The sequence below is a fragment of the Seriola lalandi genome, unplaced genomic scaffold (assembly GCF_002814215.2).
Source record: "Seriola lalandi dorsalis isolate HSWRI2012SDOR001 ecotype SW California unplaced genomic scaffold, Sedor1 jcf7180002054866, whole genome shotgun sequence".
Taxonomy (NCBI): domain Eukaryota; kingdom Metazoa; phylum Chordata; class Actinopteri; order Carangiformes; family Carangidae; genus Seriola; species Seriola lalandi.
The window spans coordinates 563,616-583,749 of record NW_019525419.1 but is presented as its reverse complement, the minus strand read 5'-3'; the positions used below and the strand labels follow the sequence as shown (position 1 = coordinate 583,749).

The 20,134-nt window shown below is 40.9% G+C and overlaps 2 protein-coding genes across 2 annotated transcripts; both read left to right on the top strand.

Moving 5' to 3' along the window:
* The first annotated feature begins 881 nt into the window (after window positions 1-881).
* Window positions 882-4,122, top strand: LOC111671069 (pyroglutamyl-peptidase 1-like). Its single transcript, XM_023428062.2, has 5 exons — window positions 882-1,036; window positions 1,559-1,611; window positions 1,776-1,892; window positions 2,037-2,269; window positions 3,007-4,122. Exons 1-5 carry the CDS (start codon window positions 1,006-1,008, stop codon window positions 3,233-3,235), a joined length of 663 nt encoding a protein of 220 aa, XP_023283830.1. The 5' UTR covers window positions 882-1,005; the 3' UTR covers window positions 3,236-4,122.
* Window positions 4,123-6,180: 2,058 nt separating this feature from the next.
* Window positions 6,181-20,109, top strand: LOC111671095 (regulator of nonsense transcripts 1-like). Its single transcript, XM_023428106.2, has 24 exons — window positions 6,181-6,530; window positions 7,123-7,259; window positions 7,950-8,039; window positions 8,231-8,398; window positions 8,513-8,693; window positions 9,512-9,673; window positions 10,051-10,135; window positions 10,521-10,619; window positions 11,307-11,415; window positions 11,882-12,041; window positions 12,275-12,393; window positions 12,594-12,758; window positions 13,016-13,130; window positions 13,368-13,511; window positions 13,674-13,887; window positions 14,325-14,442; window positions 14,612-14,768; window positions 15,044-15,186; window positions 15,279-15,453; window positions 15,724-15,805; window positions 16,050-16,211; window positions 16,319-16,590; window positions 16,892-17,014; window positions 17,470-20,109. The coding sequence occupies exons 1-23, from the start codon at window positions 6,360-6,362 to the stop codon at window positions 17,009-17,011; spliced, it is 3,348 nt and encodes a 1,115-aa protein (XP_023283874.1). The 5' UTR covers window positions 6,181-6,359; the 3' UTR covers window positions 17,012-17,014; window positions 17,470-20,109.
* Window positions 20,110-20,134: the final 25 nt, after the last annotated feature.

Below are 20,134 nucleotides of genomic sequence, written 5' to 3'. Positions count from 1 at the left end.
ATGGTTTTGTTTGTCAGAAACGTTCACCTCATAATATTCTTCCAAGAAAAAAAAAGAAAAAAAAAAAGATGTTTTCTCCTCTATGCCAGTTTGGAGCCTCACAGGGTGTAGTGTCCAGAATGTGTGAGTCATTTCGCAACCCAGGGGCGTGGACCACAGAGTGCACCGGGTATGAAAAAAAAATCTGTTCCTGTAAAACGATATTAGATTAGCTCGGCCTTCATGACAACAAACTAAGAAGCAGGCTTGTCCTCTGAACTCAGGTAATGGAGTGTGTCAGAGGTTATGCAACGTACAATCCCCCCCCCCCCCCCCCCCCCAGCCGGAGAAGTGTCCTTTGACCTGAACTCTCTCGGGAGAGAATAACATGTTCAGCAACGCCCTGTGTCGCACTCACGCCGTCACAGTGCATACATTCACACCTGCCCAGTGACACCACTGAGCAGCTCCAATCAGGCAGCTGGTTGGGGGTTAAATGTTCATTCATGGAGGACTCTCAACTGGTCTTATTCAGAGAGGGGAGGCTGTTTTTTATTCAATTAAATCTTCTTCCCTAACCTTTAATCTATGAATGCATTGCAGATGCTTGCTCTGCACTGTCAGTATACACATGTGGCTTCAGTTATGTTCTATTTCATTAAAAAAAAGAAAAAAAAGAAAAAAATCTTGGATTTAAAAAGATCAGTTTTCATTCCCTCCTGCCGCTTCCTAAACAAAGACCTGTCTCCTCATGCAAAAAAATTTAAGCAATGCTACTTCTTGAATATTCTTCTTCTCTCTCTCTTTAAAAAAAAAAACAATTCTTACTGTGAACTGTGGTGGCTGGATACATGCCCGTACAGTAGATGGCAGTATAATCTATTCAGGTTTTGTGTGTCATTTCCTTTGAGCAGTGAACCAGAAGAAGACAGAAGCCAGCGCAGACAATCCTGCGATTCTTGTGTGGGATATTTGATCCCCCATATTTAAAATCTATGACAATTGTTGTTTTAAGAACTGGGGATAATGGCCAATAAGAAGAAAGTAATAGTAACAGGTGAGAGGTTTTATTTGCTAACAGGAGTGGAGGGAGGCAGATCTCTCTCAATTGATTTCTTTATGTTACTTATGTTACTGTTACATCTCAAGAGTTTTGTGCTTGTGGCTGAGCTGCACAGTTGATCTGGTTAAAATGATTGAATGATCTTGTTTATGTTATAAATATGTAACAACGGTTATGAAATAATAATATTGCTGTCAGGAGAGAAGAGTTTTGTCTCCTGGTTGAGAGAAGGAAACAGAAAGCACAAATCTCCCTGACTGGTCAGCTGTGAGAGAGGATACATCCCGTGTCTTGACTCTTTACGCATCATGTGCTTGACTCCTACAATTAATGTTTAACTTGATGCAACCTTTAGACTTAGAGTCCTTTTTATATTCAGCTTTACCACGTCTCTCCATGGCAGATAAGCATCTTCAGTGACTTTTTATTCACCCCGCTACACTATTAAACCACTGCTGCAGTGACGAATCCTGCCTGATAATTTATGTACGTTGTTTTTTGTTTTTTTGTCTGCAGGCTTTGAGCCTTTTGGAGAGCATGCAGTCAACTCCAGCTGGGTGGCAGTGCAGGTAATGGGTGATCAGATTGTCCTTACTGAACAAAGGTGTCACTTCAGTTTTTGTTCTTTAAGCTTTACCAAAATGTGGCCTTTAATGGCCATGGAGTTTTGTTTAATGCGGGTCTGTAACTGCAGTCAAGGGCTGTATAAAGGCTACTGTGTGTTCACCCACAGGAACTGGAGCGATTAGGGCTGGGTGAGGCAGTGGACCTCTATGTGTGTGAGGTGCCTGTTGAATACCAGGCTGTTCAGAGCCTACTGCCATCACTGTGGAGAGAGCACCAGCCACAGGTATTCAAAGAAATACACATACTGTACATTAAACACACATTTCTATCACACTGTATATGAAATATTGATAAAAATCCATCAATCATTCTTTAAAAAAAACTAACGAACCTTTGCCAACTCTGTCTTTGGTGGTCGTCTGAGCAGTTAGTCGTCCATGTTGGTGTTTCTGGGTTAGCTACCACAGTCACTCTGGAGCAGTGTGGCCACAACATGGGTTACAAACGCCTGGATAACTGCAGCTTCTGCCCAGCCTCCCAGTGTTGCATGGAGAACGGCCCGGAGTGCATCAGCTCAGTCCTGGACATGGATACAGTCTGCAAAAGGGTCAATGACTCTGACATCGGGGTGGCTGTGTCGATATCGAAAGATGCTGGAAGGTAGGTAGGTGATGTTATTCACACATGTACACGTGTAAAGGAATTCTTAAACTCACCCTGCGTATTGATCTTAGCCTAATAAAAGAGTTTTTCTCACAGCAGACATTTTGGCTTGTCACAGTAGAAAAACCACAGGTGTTTTGATTTCTACCATGTAATAAAACATAGACGGGAAAACAAGAAATAAAATGTAAGTATATAAAGTCTGTTAATAGTTAGCCGTGTGAAATCACATGATCAGTAATAATAATAGTCACATGTTTTACCTCAGTGTTATTTTGTATGCAGGGAAACCACACGATTCCCTACAATCAGCTGATTATTGTCCATTTTCATGCCTGCTCTGAATGCAGCCACAAGAGCATAGGTTAAGGAGTTTGATCTGACATTGACGATAAATATAAATATACATTTATATGTTTATTTTATATATTGTCTTCTGTTTTTTCTGTCAGTGGAATTTGGTTTAATTTCTTCCTCCCAGGCCTACACTATGACAAAATATTAATCTTTTTAACGCTGAATAATTGAACGATAATTAATATGGTTTTATCAGTTTATCTCACTTTAAAAAATGCCTTGGTGTAACAGCCAGAGGCTAAGCTGGCTCACATCCTTTATCACATGTATTCCCCTCTGTCTTTCCTTTTGTGCTACTCTCGCATCAATTTGATAAAGTAGAGATGTGATAATACAAACTGTACATAATCTAACAGTCACCCTTTGGCCCCTGCTAGGTATCTGTGCGACTACACCTACTACACGTCTCTGTACCTGGGGCAGGGCCGCTCTGCCTTCATTCATGTGCCTCCGCTAGGAAAACCCTACCGCAGCCAGGACCTGGGTAGAGCCCTTCAGGCCGTCGTGCAAGAGATGCTGAACCTGCTGGAGCTGGATCGTACTGAGGAGGAGCACAGACACAACGAGCACTGCGGTCACAAGCATCAACACCAGCATGACCACTAATGACCTCACAACCTGAGAAGACTCATAGATCCAGCTGACCATACCGGACCACTGGCTTGTAGTAATGTTTTAATCAATGTTACTTCTGAAGCACATTTTGATTTAGTTGTCTGGCTTAGAAAATTCACAAACTGTGACTTACAATGCAGGTACAGTGATGACTAAATGCCCTCACCATTAGCATGAATTTGACATTTGTTGTCAATTTAGCAATCAAAGAGTCTCAGATGGGTGCTTTAAGAAAAAAAGTTGTATCTTAAAACTGTTGCATGTCTGTTCTGGGCACAACACCCTGACTACAGCATCTGTTTACTGTAGTCTGTGTGTGGGAGTGTAGGTCTGAATGCGTCTGTAATGTGCATGAGGCGTTGGCATCAGCGAGTCTTTATTATATCTGCCTCTGATCTTCCATAAGACTGTGAAAGTAGATGTCAACTCAGCGACATTTATGGACATTAATGTGAAAAGAGGAATTTTTTTTTTTTACCAGTTTAACATATAATCATCAGTAGTACTAACAAGGTAGCAGTTGTAAGTGAAATGTTGACACACTGTGTGAATTTTTACAGTTACACTAACCTCTCACCTAGTTTCCCAAATCCTCTTGGTGTGATTTTGTTATTGTCTTGGAGATCCTGTCATTCCCTTTTATTGTTTGCATTTGCAACAGACGAATGTGATGACTTTGAAATGATGGAAATCTGAAGAAATTTAAAGATTTGCGCTTACAATTGTTTGTTTATCTCAGGGAATATATTGCACATGCAACCATTACTTGCAATTTGATTAATTTGATGTGTCTGTCTAGTGTATGTAGTGCAGCTTTGCCACACAAAGCCAGCTTAAATTTGTGTGTAATTAAAACACTTCACCTACTTGTCCTTGCATATTGCAGCAGCATTTATGTGTTCCTAATATGACACACTGGCATTTTTTTTCTTCCTCCCAACACACCTTTCTTATTGAGTAGGCTACTTAATGTGTTTTCTAATATTTTTTTGGTTTAGTTCAAAATCCCCAAAATTATTGCTTATAATTTGACTGTTTAGATTCCTGAATATCCACTCTAGCCACCGATAACATTAGAACTATGATTTTGTATTTTTTTAATGGATGCTTTGGTGGGATAATATCAGTAGATAAAAGACATTTCTTTCACCTATCTACTGTTCACATCTTAACGATACATGCTAATGTTATTTGACTTGAATTGTTACACAGGGAACCACACCCATAAAAAGTCAACAGCTTAATAAAAAAAATCTCACAAGTGAGCTTGTACCCTGCCAGAACAAATTATGGCCTGTGATTACTTTGAACACTGTGTACTTGGAGTCTGACATACATTTTTTCCCCACACAAAGGTGTTGCCTTTTAAAACCATGTCTGAATTGAGGCAGTAGGAGAATTCGGGTTCTCTTACTAAGCCTTAAAGCGTCTGAAAACTGAGGTCAGAGGCTGGTCTATGATCAAAAACTTGTGCTACCCTGGAGAACAGAGAAGAGGATGTACGATCCCTTGACTGATGTTATGTTGCTTCCTCTCAGTGAGCTGAATTCACTTGAAAAAGCAAAATTTGAGAGAGTTCCTAACAGCAAACTCTTATCTCAGTTTAATAATAAATAATAATAATAATAATACATTTTATTTAAAGGCGCCTTTCTTGGCACTCAAGGACACCGTACACAGTTACACAAATTGAGATTAAAAACATATTAAGAATTAATTAACAACAATAAAAATGAAATATAAAAATAAAAACAATACAAAAGTGACAGTAGACAGTAGCAATGATGGTTGGAGTGGGACCAAACAGCTCGCAGACAGTGGATTCAAACGAGCTGGAGACGGGCACAGACACCGGCGAGATTTTCCACTAGTTACACTGTTAAAACAAAGATAGGCAAAAAAAAAAGGAAGAGAATTGTTTAGGTTTGCTTCTGTATTTTCGTAAACACTTGAGATTAGAAACCTGGTTAATGTCTACAGTCACTGACACTAAGAATTTCGCAATCTGTTCAGGAATCTATCCACAGCATTGTCATGTGTGGTGTTCCAATGAAGTCTCATATATAATTTAGTTTTGAATTCCTTTGGTGCAGGATGAATTATGATAAAAGTGGGTGTTGTACATCGTAGTTAAACAGACCTGCTGAACTTGTTCTGACCTGATGGATCAGTGCAGGACAGAGGGAAGGATCATGATGTTCTGAGAATTGAAAGAAGGTATTGGCACAGGAGTAAATTCATTTTACCACATCTCTTATATATAAGCACCAGGATTTATGAGAAGCTCAGAGCTGATCTAACCTGTTAAAAGTCAGCAGATGGTAAACAAGGACAAAGTTCCAGTGGTGGACATAAAATAAAACTTTAAAGTCAAAATAGCAATGTTCCCTAGAAGTTGCAAAGTAAAATTAAGCATCATTACATTATTAAAAATTACCTTAAAAAATAATGGCATTAAACCAATTCAGCCTGTAAAATGTCCATATTTACAATGATTTTCCCCACTAATAGGTACAAAGATGAAATCTTTGCTCTGCTGTTCCTTTCCATGTTGTATGTGTTATCATAGAGTGGCATTATTTATGAGTGGCTATTCCATTTTTGGATATTTATTATAGGCTATATTTGAATTGTTTAAGATATGTTGATACAGTTAATCGACGAGCATTGTCCCAGTCAAATAACCTGATTTAAAAAAATATATAAAATATGAAAAAGGTGCAAACACTCTTTGTTGCTCATTAGTAAAGATTTGACCCTGTTGCATAATAAACTTTCTGAGTTTTTAATAGAGGACTTCTGTGACCATATAAGCAATCAATTGTACCATTTCTGTTCACATGTGTCTCCTTGACTCCTCCACTTCCCTCGCGCCCTGCAGATGACTTCCTGTAGCAGACAAGTGGTAGTGGAGTAGGAAAGGAAACGAGCAGGGGGAAGGAGACAAACGGAACGCGGCCGCAGTCGAGGCTCTCTGTATCTCTCTCACACCACCACTGTTTGTCATTTTCCCATCGATAGTCTGTCTCCGTTATTAATTTTCTCCCGGATAAGCAAAAGTCCGTGCAATATTCGTTGGAAACGACTAAAATACCGTTGAAAAGAAGCAACAAACATGAGCGTCGAGGCGTACGGGCCGAGCTCGCAGACTCTAACGTTCCTGGACACCGAAGAAGCCGAGCTGCTGGGAGCGGACACCCAGGGCTCCGAGTACGACTTCACCGATTTTACCCTGCCGAGCCAGACCCAGACCCAAGGCCAGACCCAGAGTCAGCTCGACAGCCAGGTGCGTGAGGTTTTTCGTGGCAGCTCTGTGTCAAAATATGTCTTCTACTGTGTTGATGAAACGTGAATTTGCTAACGTTAGCTCACAACATCCCAGGCTACCTCCGGTTAGCACGATGACGCCTTCCATCTGTTACCATGCTTTTATCCCGCTAATTGGCTAGCATGCTAGCTAACCAACTCGCACAGTTAGCATGCTGACACAGCTAGCATGTCAAGATTCAAGACTTTATTGTAATATTACTCAGGAGTGTCAGGGATTTGCCAGTATTGCAGTCTAGCCACAGATGTCTATATTTAAACATACTAGCACTTGTATGTACTAACTACTCTCGCAGTCTACTGACAGCAACAATCATACAGGTCAGTGGACACAATTAGTTAGATACAGTCAGTGTAATATAGCTGTCAACTAACAATGTGTTGATGTGAAAGTCAGAAAGTTAGACTGCAAATGAAATAAATGATCACTCAAGGCATTAACTCTCTGTTTGGATGTCCAATTTTTGCACGGTCCGTGATTCTTCAAGTTTATTCCACACAATGTTGACATAAAGTTTCAATTCTTATATGAAATTCTACTGTCTCCTCAGGTTAATGGTCCTGATGGGGTGCTACAGAATGGAGACGACCCTGTAGTAAAGGCCAGTCAGTTGCTGGCAGAGTTGAACTTTGAGGAGGATGAGGAGGACACCTACTATACCAAGGACCTTCCTGTACATGCCTGCAGGTAAAGAACCCGACTAATGTGACTGGTTCACTGGCAGTCACCAAAGTGGAAATAATCACTTGATATTCCAATATATTCATCTATCGGTTTTTTTTACTTTCTGATAACGGTATATGCATCAGCCCCAAAAATCCAATATCGGTTCGGGCTCTACTTGTGATGATTTTATTTCACTCTGGAAAAATTTTGGGATTTTTTCTATTGCTTGTTTTGTCTGGCTGGAGTTTATGATGGGTGTTGATATTTGTTATAGCTACGTACACCCCCTGTACAATAGTACATAGTAAAATAGTAAAACCCAATAGTTTTATTTTTATAATAGAAACTTTGATACCCATCAGCAACACGCTGTTACATTTTGGAACATATTTTCCTCAGGGAACAAAAGAAAGCGTTTCTCATGAGCTGTCAAATTCTCACAACTGAATAGTTTACATGAACATTTGCATAACATTTCTCTAAGTTACTTTTAGTCACTCGAACTTATTTTGTCCTTAAAATGGAAAAAGAAAAATGACTATTGAGCATGTGCTGTTGCTTTAGTCAACCATAGAATTGTGATAAAATTTCTCTTTGATTTTAGTTCGTGCTTATGTTTTTTTGTACTTGTTCTGTTCTAACACAGATTAGATTTTATTAACAGTAATGTTATGTCTTTCTTTTTTTAATTTTGACTCTCCTCTATTTTAGTTATTGTGGGATTCATGATCCAGCCTGTGTGGTCTACTGCAATACCAGCAAGAAGTGGTTTTGTAATGGCCGTGGAAACACATCCGGCAGGTAAGACACAATGGCTTTTCAGCTTTTTATTAACTAAATGAATGAGCTAAATGAACTGAGAGGGAATCCTTTTACAGGTACGGTATCATCATAGCAACAGTGCTGTAGGACTTATCACTAGTGTATACAAGACTGTAGTCTTTTGTGTTTCTTCCAGCTGGGGCATTAATTATCTTTCTCTTCATTTTTAGCCATATTGTAAACCACCTGGTGAGAGCAAAGTCCAAGGAGGTGACACTGCATAAAGACGGCCCTCTGGGGGAAACAGTGCTGGAGTGCTACAACTGTGGCTGTCGTAATGTCTTCCTGCTGGGCTTCATCCCCGCCAAGGCTGACTCAGTAGTGGTGTTGCTGTGCAGGTAAAGGCAAATTTATACAGCTGACTGTGCACTCTGAACTCCCTGCTGATGGGGTCAGTGAAAGAGAATTCAGAACTTTCTTTTTTTTATATTTTTGTTTTGGTTGTAACACAGGCAGCCATGTGCCAGCCAGAGCAGCCTGAAAGACATCAACTGGGACAGCTCACAGTGGCAGCCTCTCATTCAGGATCGCTGCTTCCTGTCCTGGCTGGTCAAAATCCCCTCAGAGCAGGAGCAGCTCAGGGCCCGCCAGATCACCGCCCAGCAGATCAACAAGCTGGAGGAGCTCTGGAAGGTACTGTTAAAGCAAATATACTTATACAGTTAGGTGTGATGCAAATAACTTATCTGCATGTGTGTTGAGCTATTTCTTCCTGTTCAGTACCAGTTTCACTGCCGGTTTAATGCTTGTGTAGATATTTCTTTGTAGTTTCCTGTCGTGTAGAAGTTTGTTTACTCCTAGTACTTCTTTCTGTATTTCTTTTTTATGTCCTTATAGCATGACAATGCTTTGTTAATGTTAACTTATGTTGTCTAATGAATGAATGAATGACAGTGTGACAGTGAGCCAACATGCACAACACCAGGACTTTGAAACCGAAATAGCTAAATTGAATTCATTTTATTATTCACACCTGTGCTTTTTCTGCTGTGACATGTCAAAATGTCTTTTGTGAACACACCTGTTGTCTGAAACTGTCCAAGTTGGGATTTGAGGAGATTTGGGCATATTGAAAGAAAAGACTCAACTCTAATAGAACTCTGGCACGCTGGTCAATTGGCTAGCAATCAAAAATGGCTGATTTATAGTCTGATTGGCTATGATCGGTGACTGGCTGTTCAGCCTCAAATAGCCAATTCTTTGCTGGTCAAATTTACAATCATGCACCACATGATGACAAACTTAATCAGACACTTAAAACACCATCAACCCACTTAACATGTTTGTGTTTGTCAAAATCTGAATTGGTAGGTCAGACTTAAAAAAAAAGAAAAAAAAGGAATCAAAAATCTGAATCAGCCATAAAAAATGCATCTCTCCTCTATTTTGCTTCTCTATCCATATTTCAATCTTTTATCCTGTGTGTGTCTGTGTGTGTTTCTCCCTGGCAGGAAAATCCAACTGCGACCTTGGAGGACCTGGAGAAGCCTGGTGTGGATGAGGAGCCCCAACACGTCCTGCTGCGATATGAGGATGCCTATCAGTACCAGAACATCTTTGGTCCCCTTGTGAAGCTGGAAGCTGACTATGATAAGAAACTCAAAGAGTCTCAGGTAAACAAAACTTGAAAAAATTATAAGTTCAAAAACCATTTGGTTTATGCTCGCAGTATTTTTATAATAAATAAATTGAATGATAGTTTGTCAAATCAGTAAATTACTAATTTAATGTGAGTCAGATAATCAGTTAATCAATAAGCAGTTTAAGTTGTAGTTGAATTTAGTTTTTGTTCTGTAACGCTGGAGATAAATGAAATTTGTTATCATAGCAAATTTAGCAAATTATGTTGTTTCAGTCACTTTTCAAGTTCCCACTGTGGTTTTTAATGAAATCACTTTATTCTTTTGTTGTCTGGAATAGTTTTGACTTTAAAATGGTTTCTGCTGCTGTTTATTTGTTAAATATATATTTTAATGTTGCTTCCAAACAGACTCAAGACAACATCACGGTCAGATGGGACTTGGGACTGAATAAAAAGAGGATTGCATATTTCACTCTTCCCAAGACGGACTCAGGTATTTATTTGAAGTTTTGTTTCAAATGTATTATTATTGTATTTTGTCCGAGTGAAATTTTTCATGTTATTCTGACACATTGATCCATAAGTTTCAAAAAGGAAAAAATATTTATAATCATTTAAATACCTGCAAATGTTGCTTTCACGTAAGATTCTTTAAATTCATCTTTTGATTGATTATTTTTAAATTGCGCCTTCGTGCAGACCTGCAGGAGCTGGTCAGTTGACCAGAGTTAAAGCTAAACAGGGTGAAATGGCTTTCAGCCATTATTCTGCCCACTGCTGGAACCAGCTCCCAAATTTTAAGATCAATTTACACCCTGCAGTGATGTTTATATAACAAAGTTAATTTTTTTATGTCTTCCTTTTCTGCTGTCCTCTAGATATGCGACTGATGCAGGGAGATGAAATTTGCCTGAGGTACAAAGGGGACCTGGCCCCTCCATGGAAAGGCATTGGACATGTCATCAAAGTCCCTGATAGTATCCTTACGGCTGTAACAATACACACTTTATCTAACATTTTACCATTATATCTGTGATTCATATGTTCATCACTTCAGCCACAGTAAGAAACATGCACTTGGGCCTCTTAATTTACTTGTTCATTGTGAATGAAATTAAACGTCCCAACAGTCAAATATGGGTCTTTAGTAACATCTAGTGGCAGCTGTAGAAAACTACAACAACATTGACAAACTTGTGTCTTCTCACCACAGTCCCCTTTGGTTCTGGAAGTAAATTCTATATATAGATTTCACACAAACAGCTTACCACCTGTTAGTTAACTGATATAATACTGCGGCCATATGACCTGAGGCTGCATATCAGGACAATTGTCAGTGGCTCTACCCAATATTTCTAAATTTTAAAGTAATTTGAAGTTTAGAATTTCTAAATGCTGTTCTGATATTCAGCTGGGTTTTGATTAAATATAATCAGAGGTTTAACCTGTTTTTAAAGCCTGGAACATTAGCAGCAGGTGACAGAAGAACAACTAGGTTAGGTGGTTAATGAAAATAGACACCTACATAGCACCCTGGAGATGTCTGACCTTAAAGCAGATATAAATAAAGCACAGTAGATACTGTCAAAGCAGTTACCACAAATATGTTTATAACTACAGTATATTTTCAAAGGTTCCACCTCTTCCTTGACTTTTTGTACCAGACTATGGTGATGAGATTGCCATAGAGCTGAGGAGCAGTGCCGGGGCTCCGGTGGAGATCCCACACAACTTTCAGGTCGACTTTGTGTGGAAGTCCACTTCCTTTGACAGGTATTCACAAGAAACCGACATCAATACTTTCAGCATTTTAAAAGAAGTGCTACAATGATAAAAGACATGAAAAGGAGATAAGTGCTTAAAGATGGAAAAAGATGTGAGGGGAGGTAGTTGTTGCAGTTGAGTCTCTGCTGACACAACACAAGATTAAATAGAAGTTATGTATATAATTTATTGGTAAGCTGCAGCAAATGGTAATATTTTAAGCCCTGATGGAAATGAGCTCCCATATTCAGCAGGTCTCACTACAGGTGGGATCATAGATGCCAAAAGTTTCTTCACCTTGCTTGGTTTGATTCTGGGAACACTGAGTAAACCTGTCCCACGTGACCTGGGGGGTCTGGGTCATAGCGTACAAGGAGATCAGAGATGTATTAGGTTGACAATGGATTCCCCTCCATGATGGGATTCAAATCCAGTTTATCAACCTTGTCCAAGTAATCCTGTTTCCATCCTCCAGAATGCAGAGTGCCCTGAAGACATTTGCTGTGGACGAGACCTCAGTGTCTGGTTACATCTACCACAAACTGCTGGGACATGAGGTTGAAGATGTGGTCATCAAGTGTCAGCTGCCCAAACGCTTCACCGCTCAAGGCCTGCCTGATCTTAACCACTCCCAGGTGAGGTAGAGAGACAGCTGAATTGTTTTCATTGATACACTTTGGTAATTTATCATCAGAAAAAGTTATGTCAGTGCCCACCCCGACTTTACAGAGAACAAAAACAACACGACAGAGATGAGAGTGCTAAGACTGAGGTCATTCATATCATCATATATATTATAGTTAATATTGTAGCAAACTTCTTCATTATTGTCCTCTCAATGATATCAGTGTGGTTTGTTGTAATGCAGGTGTATGCTGTGAAGACGGTGCTGCAGCGTCCCCTCAGTCTGATCCAGGGTCCTCCTGGCACAGGGAAGACAGTAACCTCTGCCACCATAGTCTACCACCTGGCTAGACAGGGCAACGGGTGAGACTCATAAATGTTTTTACCCTTGTCTTTGGGGCACCTGTCGTTTCTTTTGGACATCCAAAAATATTTTTTTCTATTGATGGGTATTTAATCACTACCAATAAACAAAAAAATTAAATGACCAATACTGTTCTTGAATAACGGCTTGGCTGCGTGTTGTGGTCTCTAAGACAATACTGTAACTTTTGCCTCCTCAGGCCAGTGCTGGTGTGTGCTCCCAGTAACATTGCTGTTGACCAGCTGACGGAGAAGATCCACCAGACAGGACTCAAGGTGGTGAGGCTGTGTGCCAAGAGCAGGGAAGCCATTGACTCACCTGTGTCCTTCCTGGCTTTGCACAACCAGACCCGGAACATGGACAGGTAGCACATAACCGCCTAGGATCAATAATCATTTTTAAAGACTAACTTTGGAGTGTATGCTTAACTTTTGTTTGCTTTTGTGGTGGTACTGTGAGTTGTTAGTAGTCGACCAGCTAGTCCAACTAATAATTGTTTAGTAAGAAATTGAAATATGGGAAGTGCAAATACCGTCACCTTTTAAGTAATACTTGTTACAGATATTAGTCTTTGCTCTGAAGCACAACGTTGATCTCTGCTGAAATCATTCAAACCTGCAGTATGCCAGAACTTCAGAAGCTCCAGCAGCTGAAGGACGAGACTGGCGAGCTGTCCTCCTCAGATGAGAAGCGCTACCGAGCTCTGAGGCGCACAGCTGAGAGGGAGCTGCTCATGGTATGAAGACTGGTCTTGCTCAAGTCCTACCAAATGTTTTCCTTTTTCTTACTTTGCTGACACAACACTGTACAGCTAAGACTTAATAGTTAAATTTTTTTCTGCTAATCTGTTCAGGGCCATTGAAAAGAGTATGTGCCCTGGTTTTGGTTTTCCAAAAAAACTAGGAAAGCTTTACAACAAGCAATATTTCACTGTTCCTAAACATGTCTGCTTTATTGCTTCTCTCTTTCACAGAATGCTGATGTGATCTGTTGTACCTGTGTTGGTGCTGGGGATCCTCGTCTGGCCAAGATGCAGTTCCGCTCAATCCTGATCGACGAGAGCACTCAGGCAACTGAACCAGAGTGCATGGTGCCTGTCGTCCTGGGGGCCAAGCAGGTTGGAGTTCTTGAATCATTCTATGGCATCAGATATCTGCTTAAAGTGCAGTCATTCCACAGTTGTGGGGCGTACGGGTCTCCACAAATATCTATTTTATTTTCATTCATATTTTCCTTTCCTTGTCCTCTCAACTGTAATCATCTGTTCTTCTTTTTGTAGTTGATTTTGGTGGGTGATCACTGCCAGCTGGGTCCTGTGGTGATGTGTAAGAAGGCAGCTAAAGCAGGTCTGTCCCAGTCTCTGTTTGAGCGTCTGGTAGTTCTGGGCATCCGGCCAATCCGTCTGCAGGTCCAGTACCGCATGCACCCAGCCCTCAGCGCCTTCCCCTCCAACATCTTCTATGAAGGCTCTCTGCAGAATGGAGTCACTGCTGGTAAGATGGAAATAATTTTTTATTAAAATCTAATTTTGTGATGTTCAAATATGGCTCTCCCATTTCAGACTGAGTGAAAGCTTTTGAAACTGCCCTGTAATTTCCTGCCAAGGCTTCAGAATGCAGCTAAATGTTCTTTCACGTGTCCTCGACGACTTGCTCCACACAGACAGTTTAAAAAAGGACTTGTCCAGTGATGCTGTCAGATCTTGTGTTCACCTTATTGGTAGTCACAGCACCATTTGGCTGCATATGGCCTGCTTTACCTGTATTTCAACCTCTTTCGAGTGTATTAATTATCATCTATGATCTTTGAAGAATGTGTAACATAGATGCTCTGAAGCTTATCCCCTCAGAATTCCTTCTTTCAGGTACACATTAGTCAGAGTACTTCTTTGCAGTCCTGAGTCGTACATGTTTGTTTGCTCTTTCTATAGCGGACCGTGTGAAGAAAGGCTTTGACTTCCAGTGGCCGCAGCCTGACAAACCGATGTTCTTTTACGTCACACAAGGCCAAGAGGAAATTGCCAGCTCTGGAACATCTTACCTGAACAGGTTTGAACTGCCTTGATCATTACGCTGACCTGATATGTTTATCCTTCAATCTCCTGGGAAATGCAGCCACTATAGGCATAGGTGTTCAAAAATATCACTTTCTGTGCAACGTGTTAAGTTATTGTAAAAAATGTTTTCCATCATATAACAAGCCTTCTCGTTCATGCAGGACTGAGGCAGCCAATGTGGAGAAAATAACCACAAGGTTGCTGAAGGCTGGAGCAAAACCTGATCAGATCGGCATCATTACCCCCTACGAGGGACAGAGGTCGTACCTGGTCCAATACATGCAGTTCAGTGGCTCCCTCCATACCAAGCTCTATCAGGTAGAGTGACAAATATTATTTTCAGTTTAAATGTTGTATTGCTCAGTTGCACAGAAGCATCTGTCACAACCATTTAAACTGAAATCCGGTAAGATGTTAAGTCTAAGAGGAGACTGAAAGGGCTCCAAAAACTACAGTGTGTAGACATTTACCTCAAACAGTCCCACCTTTGTGAAGAAAGCACAACAAAATACTTTCTCACTATTTGTAAATGTATGATCCTAAATCATCAGTCAGTTTTTTTCCCCATTCATGTTTCTTCATTCTTTCTGTAGGAGGTGGAGATAGCCAGTGTGGATGCCTTTCAAGGCAGAGAGAAAGACTTCATCATCCTGTCCTGTGTGAGGGCCAATGAGCACCAGGGCATCGGCTTCCTTAATGATCCCCGACGTCTAAATGTGGCACTGACCAGGGCCAGGTAATAGCAATGGCTATTATGGCAACTAACTGACTGATGTTAACTCTTAATCATTTCTTTGTTAACAATCATCTTCTGCTTCTGTCACACAGGTATGGTGTGATCATTGTGGGAAACCCTAAAGCCCTGTCCAAGCAGCCCCTGTGGAACCACCTGCTGAACTACTACAAGGAGCAGAAGGTCCTGGTTGAAGGCCCCCTCAACAACTTGAGGGAGAGCCTCATGCAATTCAGCAAGCCGCGCAAGTTGGTCAACACCATCAATCCTGTGAGTTGTGTGTGTGTGTGTGTGTGTGTGTGTGTGTGTGTATTTTACACACTAAGCATATCATATAGAATGATGAAATCAGGGTTTCCTAACTGGGCCATGAGTTTTTTTTTGGTCCCAGTGGGGTACATGTAGGGGTACATGCATTTCAGAATTTACCCATGCACCTAGCATGAGGAGTTAATGGAAAACAAAGTAATAAATCAGTGTACACACAAGAATTAATGAGCTTTTGTCTAAAAACATTGAAAACAGCATTTTGTTTTACAGGGGGGTCGATTCATGAGCACTGCCATGTATGATGCCAGGGAGGCCCTCATTCCTGGATCTGTTTATGACCGCAGCAGCAATGGTGAGTCATTTTGAAACACACACTCATTCTTGTCTCAAATGTTAGAACATTTCTTACCACTAAACGTCATTACAAAGGACTCGTGCTGTATCTGCTTTGCTAGTTTACAGGTTGAATGTGCTTTCTAAAGTATCTTAAATACAAAACAAGAGCTGTGTGCACTGTCATGTGACAATACTGTCTCTGCACACAGCCAGATAATTCAAACCGCAGTAAAATTAACTTGTAGTTCTTTCCACTACAGGGCGTATGTCCAACATGTATTTCCAGACTCATGACCAGATTGGTATGATTGGCACAGGCCCCAGTCCCATGACCTCCATGAACATCCCCATCCCCTTCAACCTTGTGATGCCTCCCATTCCTCCCTCTGGGTACATGGGACAGGTGAATGGGCCCTCAGCAGGTGAGAAAGACATAAAACTGTAAGAGCGCTGCTAACTGTGTAGTTCTTAGAGGCCTTCTGGGTTTTTCAGTTAAAGCGTCTATACAACATACTTTACTTTCCTCCAGGTCGTGGTGGAGGTATGAAGGGCAAGGCAGGCAGTGGAGGAGGAGGCGGGACTCGAGGTGGCCGTCAAAGAAACCGTGGCAACATGGGGAACCATGGTGGAGGGAACGGAGGAGGGGACCGCGGGCATGGAGGACATATGAGCGGCAGCCAGGCCAGCCAGGACCTGGGCTCTCAGCCCTTCTCCCAAGGGCCTCTGACACAGGGCTATATCAACATGAGTCAGCCGTCACAGATGAGTCAGCCTGGGCTCTCCCAGCCTGAACTCTCCCAGGTTTGTTAATTCCACCGTTGTTTTATTGGGAATAAATCTGTATCATAAATTTGAGATATTTTATGACTTGCTAACTAGGTGCACTTTATGAGGCAAGCTGTTTGCAGTCTGTTTATTCACAGCAATTAATACTTCATGTCAGGGCTGTCTGCTCATACAGTATATTCCAAGGTCTTGTCCAATTTCCTCTTCAAGTAAAGACTTCATCTTGTCTAAAACCACTTATTCCTTTTCTGCCTGGAAAGAAGTGAGGGAATAACTGTTGACTGGTCTCTTTCGCTTTCTGTTTGTCCCATTATAGGACAGTTACCTAGGAGATGAGTTCAAGTCCCAGATTGATGTGGCTTTGTCCCAGGACTCCACCTACCAGGGGGAGCGGGCCTACCAACACGGTGGTGTGACTGGACTGTCCCAGTACTAGACTGTAAGAAATTCCACTGTGGAGTTAGCTGACTCACTGAAATTAAAGGATTAGTCTGCCATTTCAGGAAAATCTGCTTGTTCATTTTCCTGCTGAGAATTACATGAGAAGTTATGCAAAATTTGAAACTGTATTAAGGAGACAGATAGCTTAGCACAAAACAAACCGGTCTACGTCACTCTTTGGTTTTTGTACAGATTAAATATACAAGATATCACATGTTTAGCCATAGAGGTTGGTACAGTTGCACAGAGCCAGGCTAACTGTGCCCAGTCTTTATGTTAAGATAACCGTCTCCTCACCTGGTTCTCGAGAGGTATCGATCTTCTCATCTAACTCTCGCCAAGTAAGCGAATAAGTGCATTTTCCTAAATGGTCAAATCATTGTTTTAAAAATTTATTTTCTCAGACAAGTGTGTATATATATATGTGTGTGTGTATTTTTCATTGTCTTACAGGTTGCTGAAAAGGAGCTAGGCCTGTGTGAAGCTTAGTTCATCGGTATTTTAATCTGGGTAATAACAAAAAAGAACAAACATGGATACCCGTTTTCCACTGCTACAACCGAAGCACCACTGTGTGAAAGTAACAGGAGAGAGACCGTGAGAAACCAACCAATCACAAGAGTGAGAGCAAAAATGGGAGTAGAGCTGGACAGGAAGAGAGCAAGAGAAGAGAGCGGGAGGCTGGTGGAGGAGAGAAGGCACTGCTGCTCACATGCGAAGACATGGCGAAGGAGAAAGCTGTCGTCGGAGCAGCGCAGTTGGAGAGGCGAGACCTTGGACAGGTCAACGAGGGTGGAAGGTCCGAAAGATTCTGGAGTGGGGAGAGGGGAGACTGTGTCATCTTGTCCCCTCGTGTGCCCCTGAACCCTCTGGGATCTCCAGGCGGTATGGTTGGGAATCTTGCTCCAAAAGCTGAGAAAGATGGAGAAGAAGAGGTGTCTCACACAGAAGTCCTCCAAGCTAACTCAACAGGACATCCTCTGTGACTTGGAGAGAGAGAGAGAAAACAAAAGGGGACACAACTCTTGAAGCAGTTGACATGGCAACTTTTTTAAACTCAAAGCTTGAATCGAGGCTCTGCATTTGATCACATCTAAGCATCCAGGAGAGAGGAGTGTAAAGACACTGTTTGGCTGTTCGAGTGAACTCAAAAGTGCTTGTGGTGTTGTGCCTCAAAGAGTTGAAATGATATTTGAGGATTACACAGCCACGGATCATTCACTTTTCTTTCTCAGCTTTGAGTTGGAAAGTTTTCTAAATAAAGGCTGTTTTCATTGAGGTTTTCAGTGATGTTTGCTAGTGTAGTGGGCTGTCTTTAAAGGCAGGTCTTTCTCAAGGTGGTCTGCAAAGAATAAGTGGTGGAATTAGCTCTTTAAAAATATAAATGTAAAAGAAAAACATCTTTGTCTCCAGATCTGAGGATGACGGCTCCAAAGATCTGAATAGAGGGAGACAATTTTGTTTTTGTTCTTCTAAGTGTATGTCTTTAGTCGTGCAAAAGAGTGAAAGTGAACGCACCATAACCAGCTTATAAACGAATGAAGTTTTCATTCTTTTCTGCTGGCCCTGAAGCCACTAAAGCTAGCAGATAGGGATCATTTTGACCTATTACATGGTAGCTAAAAGCATCAAATAAGCCAAATCCAGAGGGCAGTACTCCCCAAAGACCCTTGCCCTAAAGTCATATATCAAAAAGCATGCGTACAGTTAGATCATTTATGTACAATGTCACACCCTGATTATTGCAGTGAAGTGAAATGAGAGAACACTTTTATTTCAGAAATCATGAACTTCAGGAGTAGCTGAACGCTACTCAGTACAGAGGATGATGAAAACTTCTAAGGCCCCATCTGAGAACAAACGTGTTGAAGAGAAACCTGGTCATAGATCTCACCACGCTGGACTTTGGTGAAAGAGATTTTGAGATGTATTTTGGAAAGGCTACTGATTTACAAATTTAGAGGTTATATGTTGTACATGCACTATGAAATTTGGCTCAAAGACATTTTTAATTTATGAAAACCTGACAACCCAAGAGTAATGTCTATGTTGGTCGGACCTGAGTCCAGAGAACGCCTCATGTTTTCTTGCTCTAGTTTTTTGGTTCTTTGTTGTTCTAAAGTCTTGAGCTTATAGAAAAGTGAAACTGTCACAGATAGTGCGTCATGTGAAGGACAGAGCAGTTAGTTTGTTCTATAACTTTCGTGAATTTTGTGTCTAAGTTTCAATATTCTGCACGTGTTGTAAGTTCTCATTTCACATGCTTTAGATAGACACTTGTGAAGTCTTCTCGTACCTTGTTTTTAATCGGTGTCTCTAATTACTTGTGCACTGTACTGACCCTTGTTTTCCTTTTGATCTAAACTCCTTAGATTTTCACATCATTGAAATGCATGACCCTAAAATTGGTTTTAAATAGTTATGATACCCCCCCACACCCCACTGCCACTGAAATGATTGTTTCATCCATCAGTTGCAGAGAGAACCTGGTAAAAGGTTCTCAGAGCCATGGAGACAAAAGGCAACCACAAAGATTTGAATTTGTTTCCACAACACAAGTTACTAGTGAGTGTTTTTTTAATCTTCCCAGTTACCAACAAACTGAGGTCAGTTTGTGGCCAACTCCAGATGTGGAGGTGACACATCCCCATCCTGTACAGGGCATTAATTTCATATATATGCCCTAAATTCTTTATGAATCATGTGTAGAATAGTAGATAACCTGCTTGTTCTCTATATTTCTCTTACACCCTAGTACTAGCTAGATGCACAAGATCATTGACATATTTAGGTCTAACTTGAAAACAACACAATAGCCTATCACTGACCACCTCATCCTTTACCAACATATAGTTTTGCATGTCCTATGACTGGAGGGTAACTTTGAGTTGGATGTTTTCCTCTTTATTTTTTTTTTTCCTATGATAATATTTATTTGGCTTGTTGCTGTTTAAAACTGAAAACGTTGGCCACATGGCTGCACCATTTTGTTTTTCTTCCCACTAATTGATGTTGGTAGTTTGAAAATTATTCTCACAAAAATCCTCCTGTTAATCCTGGGACATTAAAGTTTGCTTCTTTTTTTCTCCTTCAGTCTGACTTCACTGTTGTACTTCTC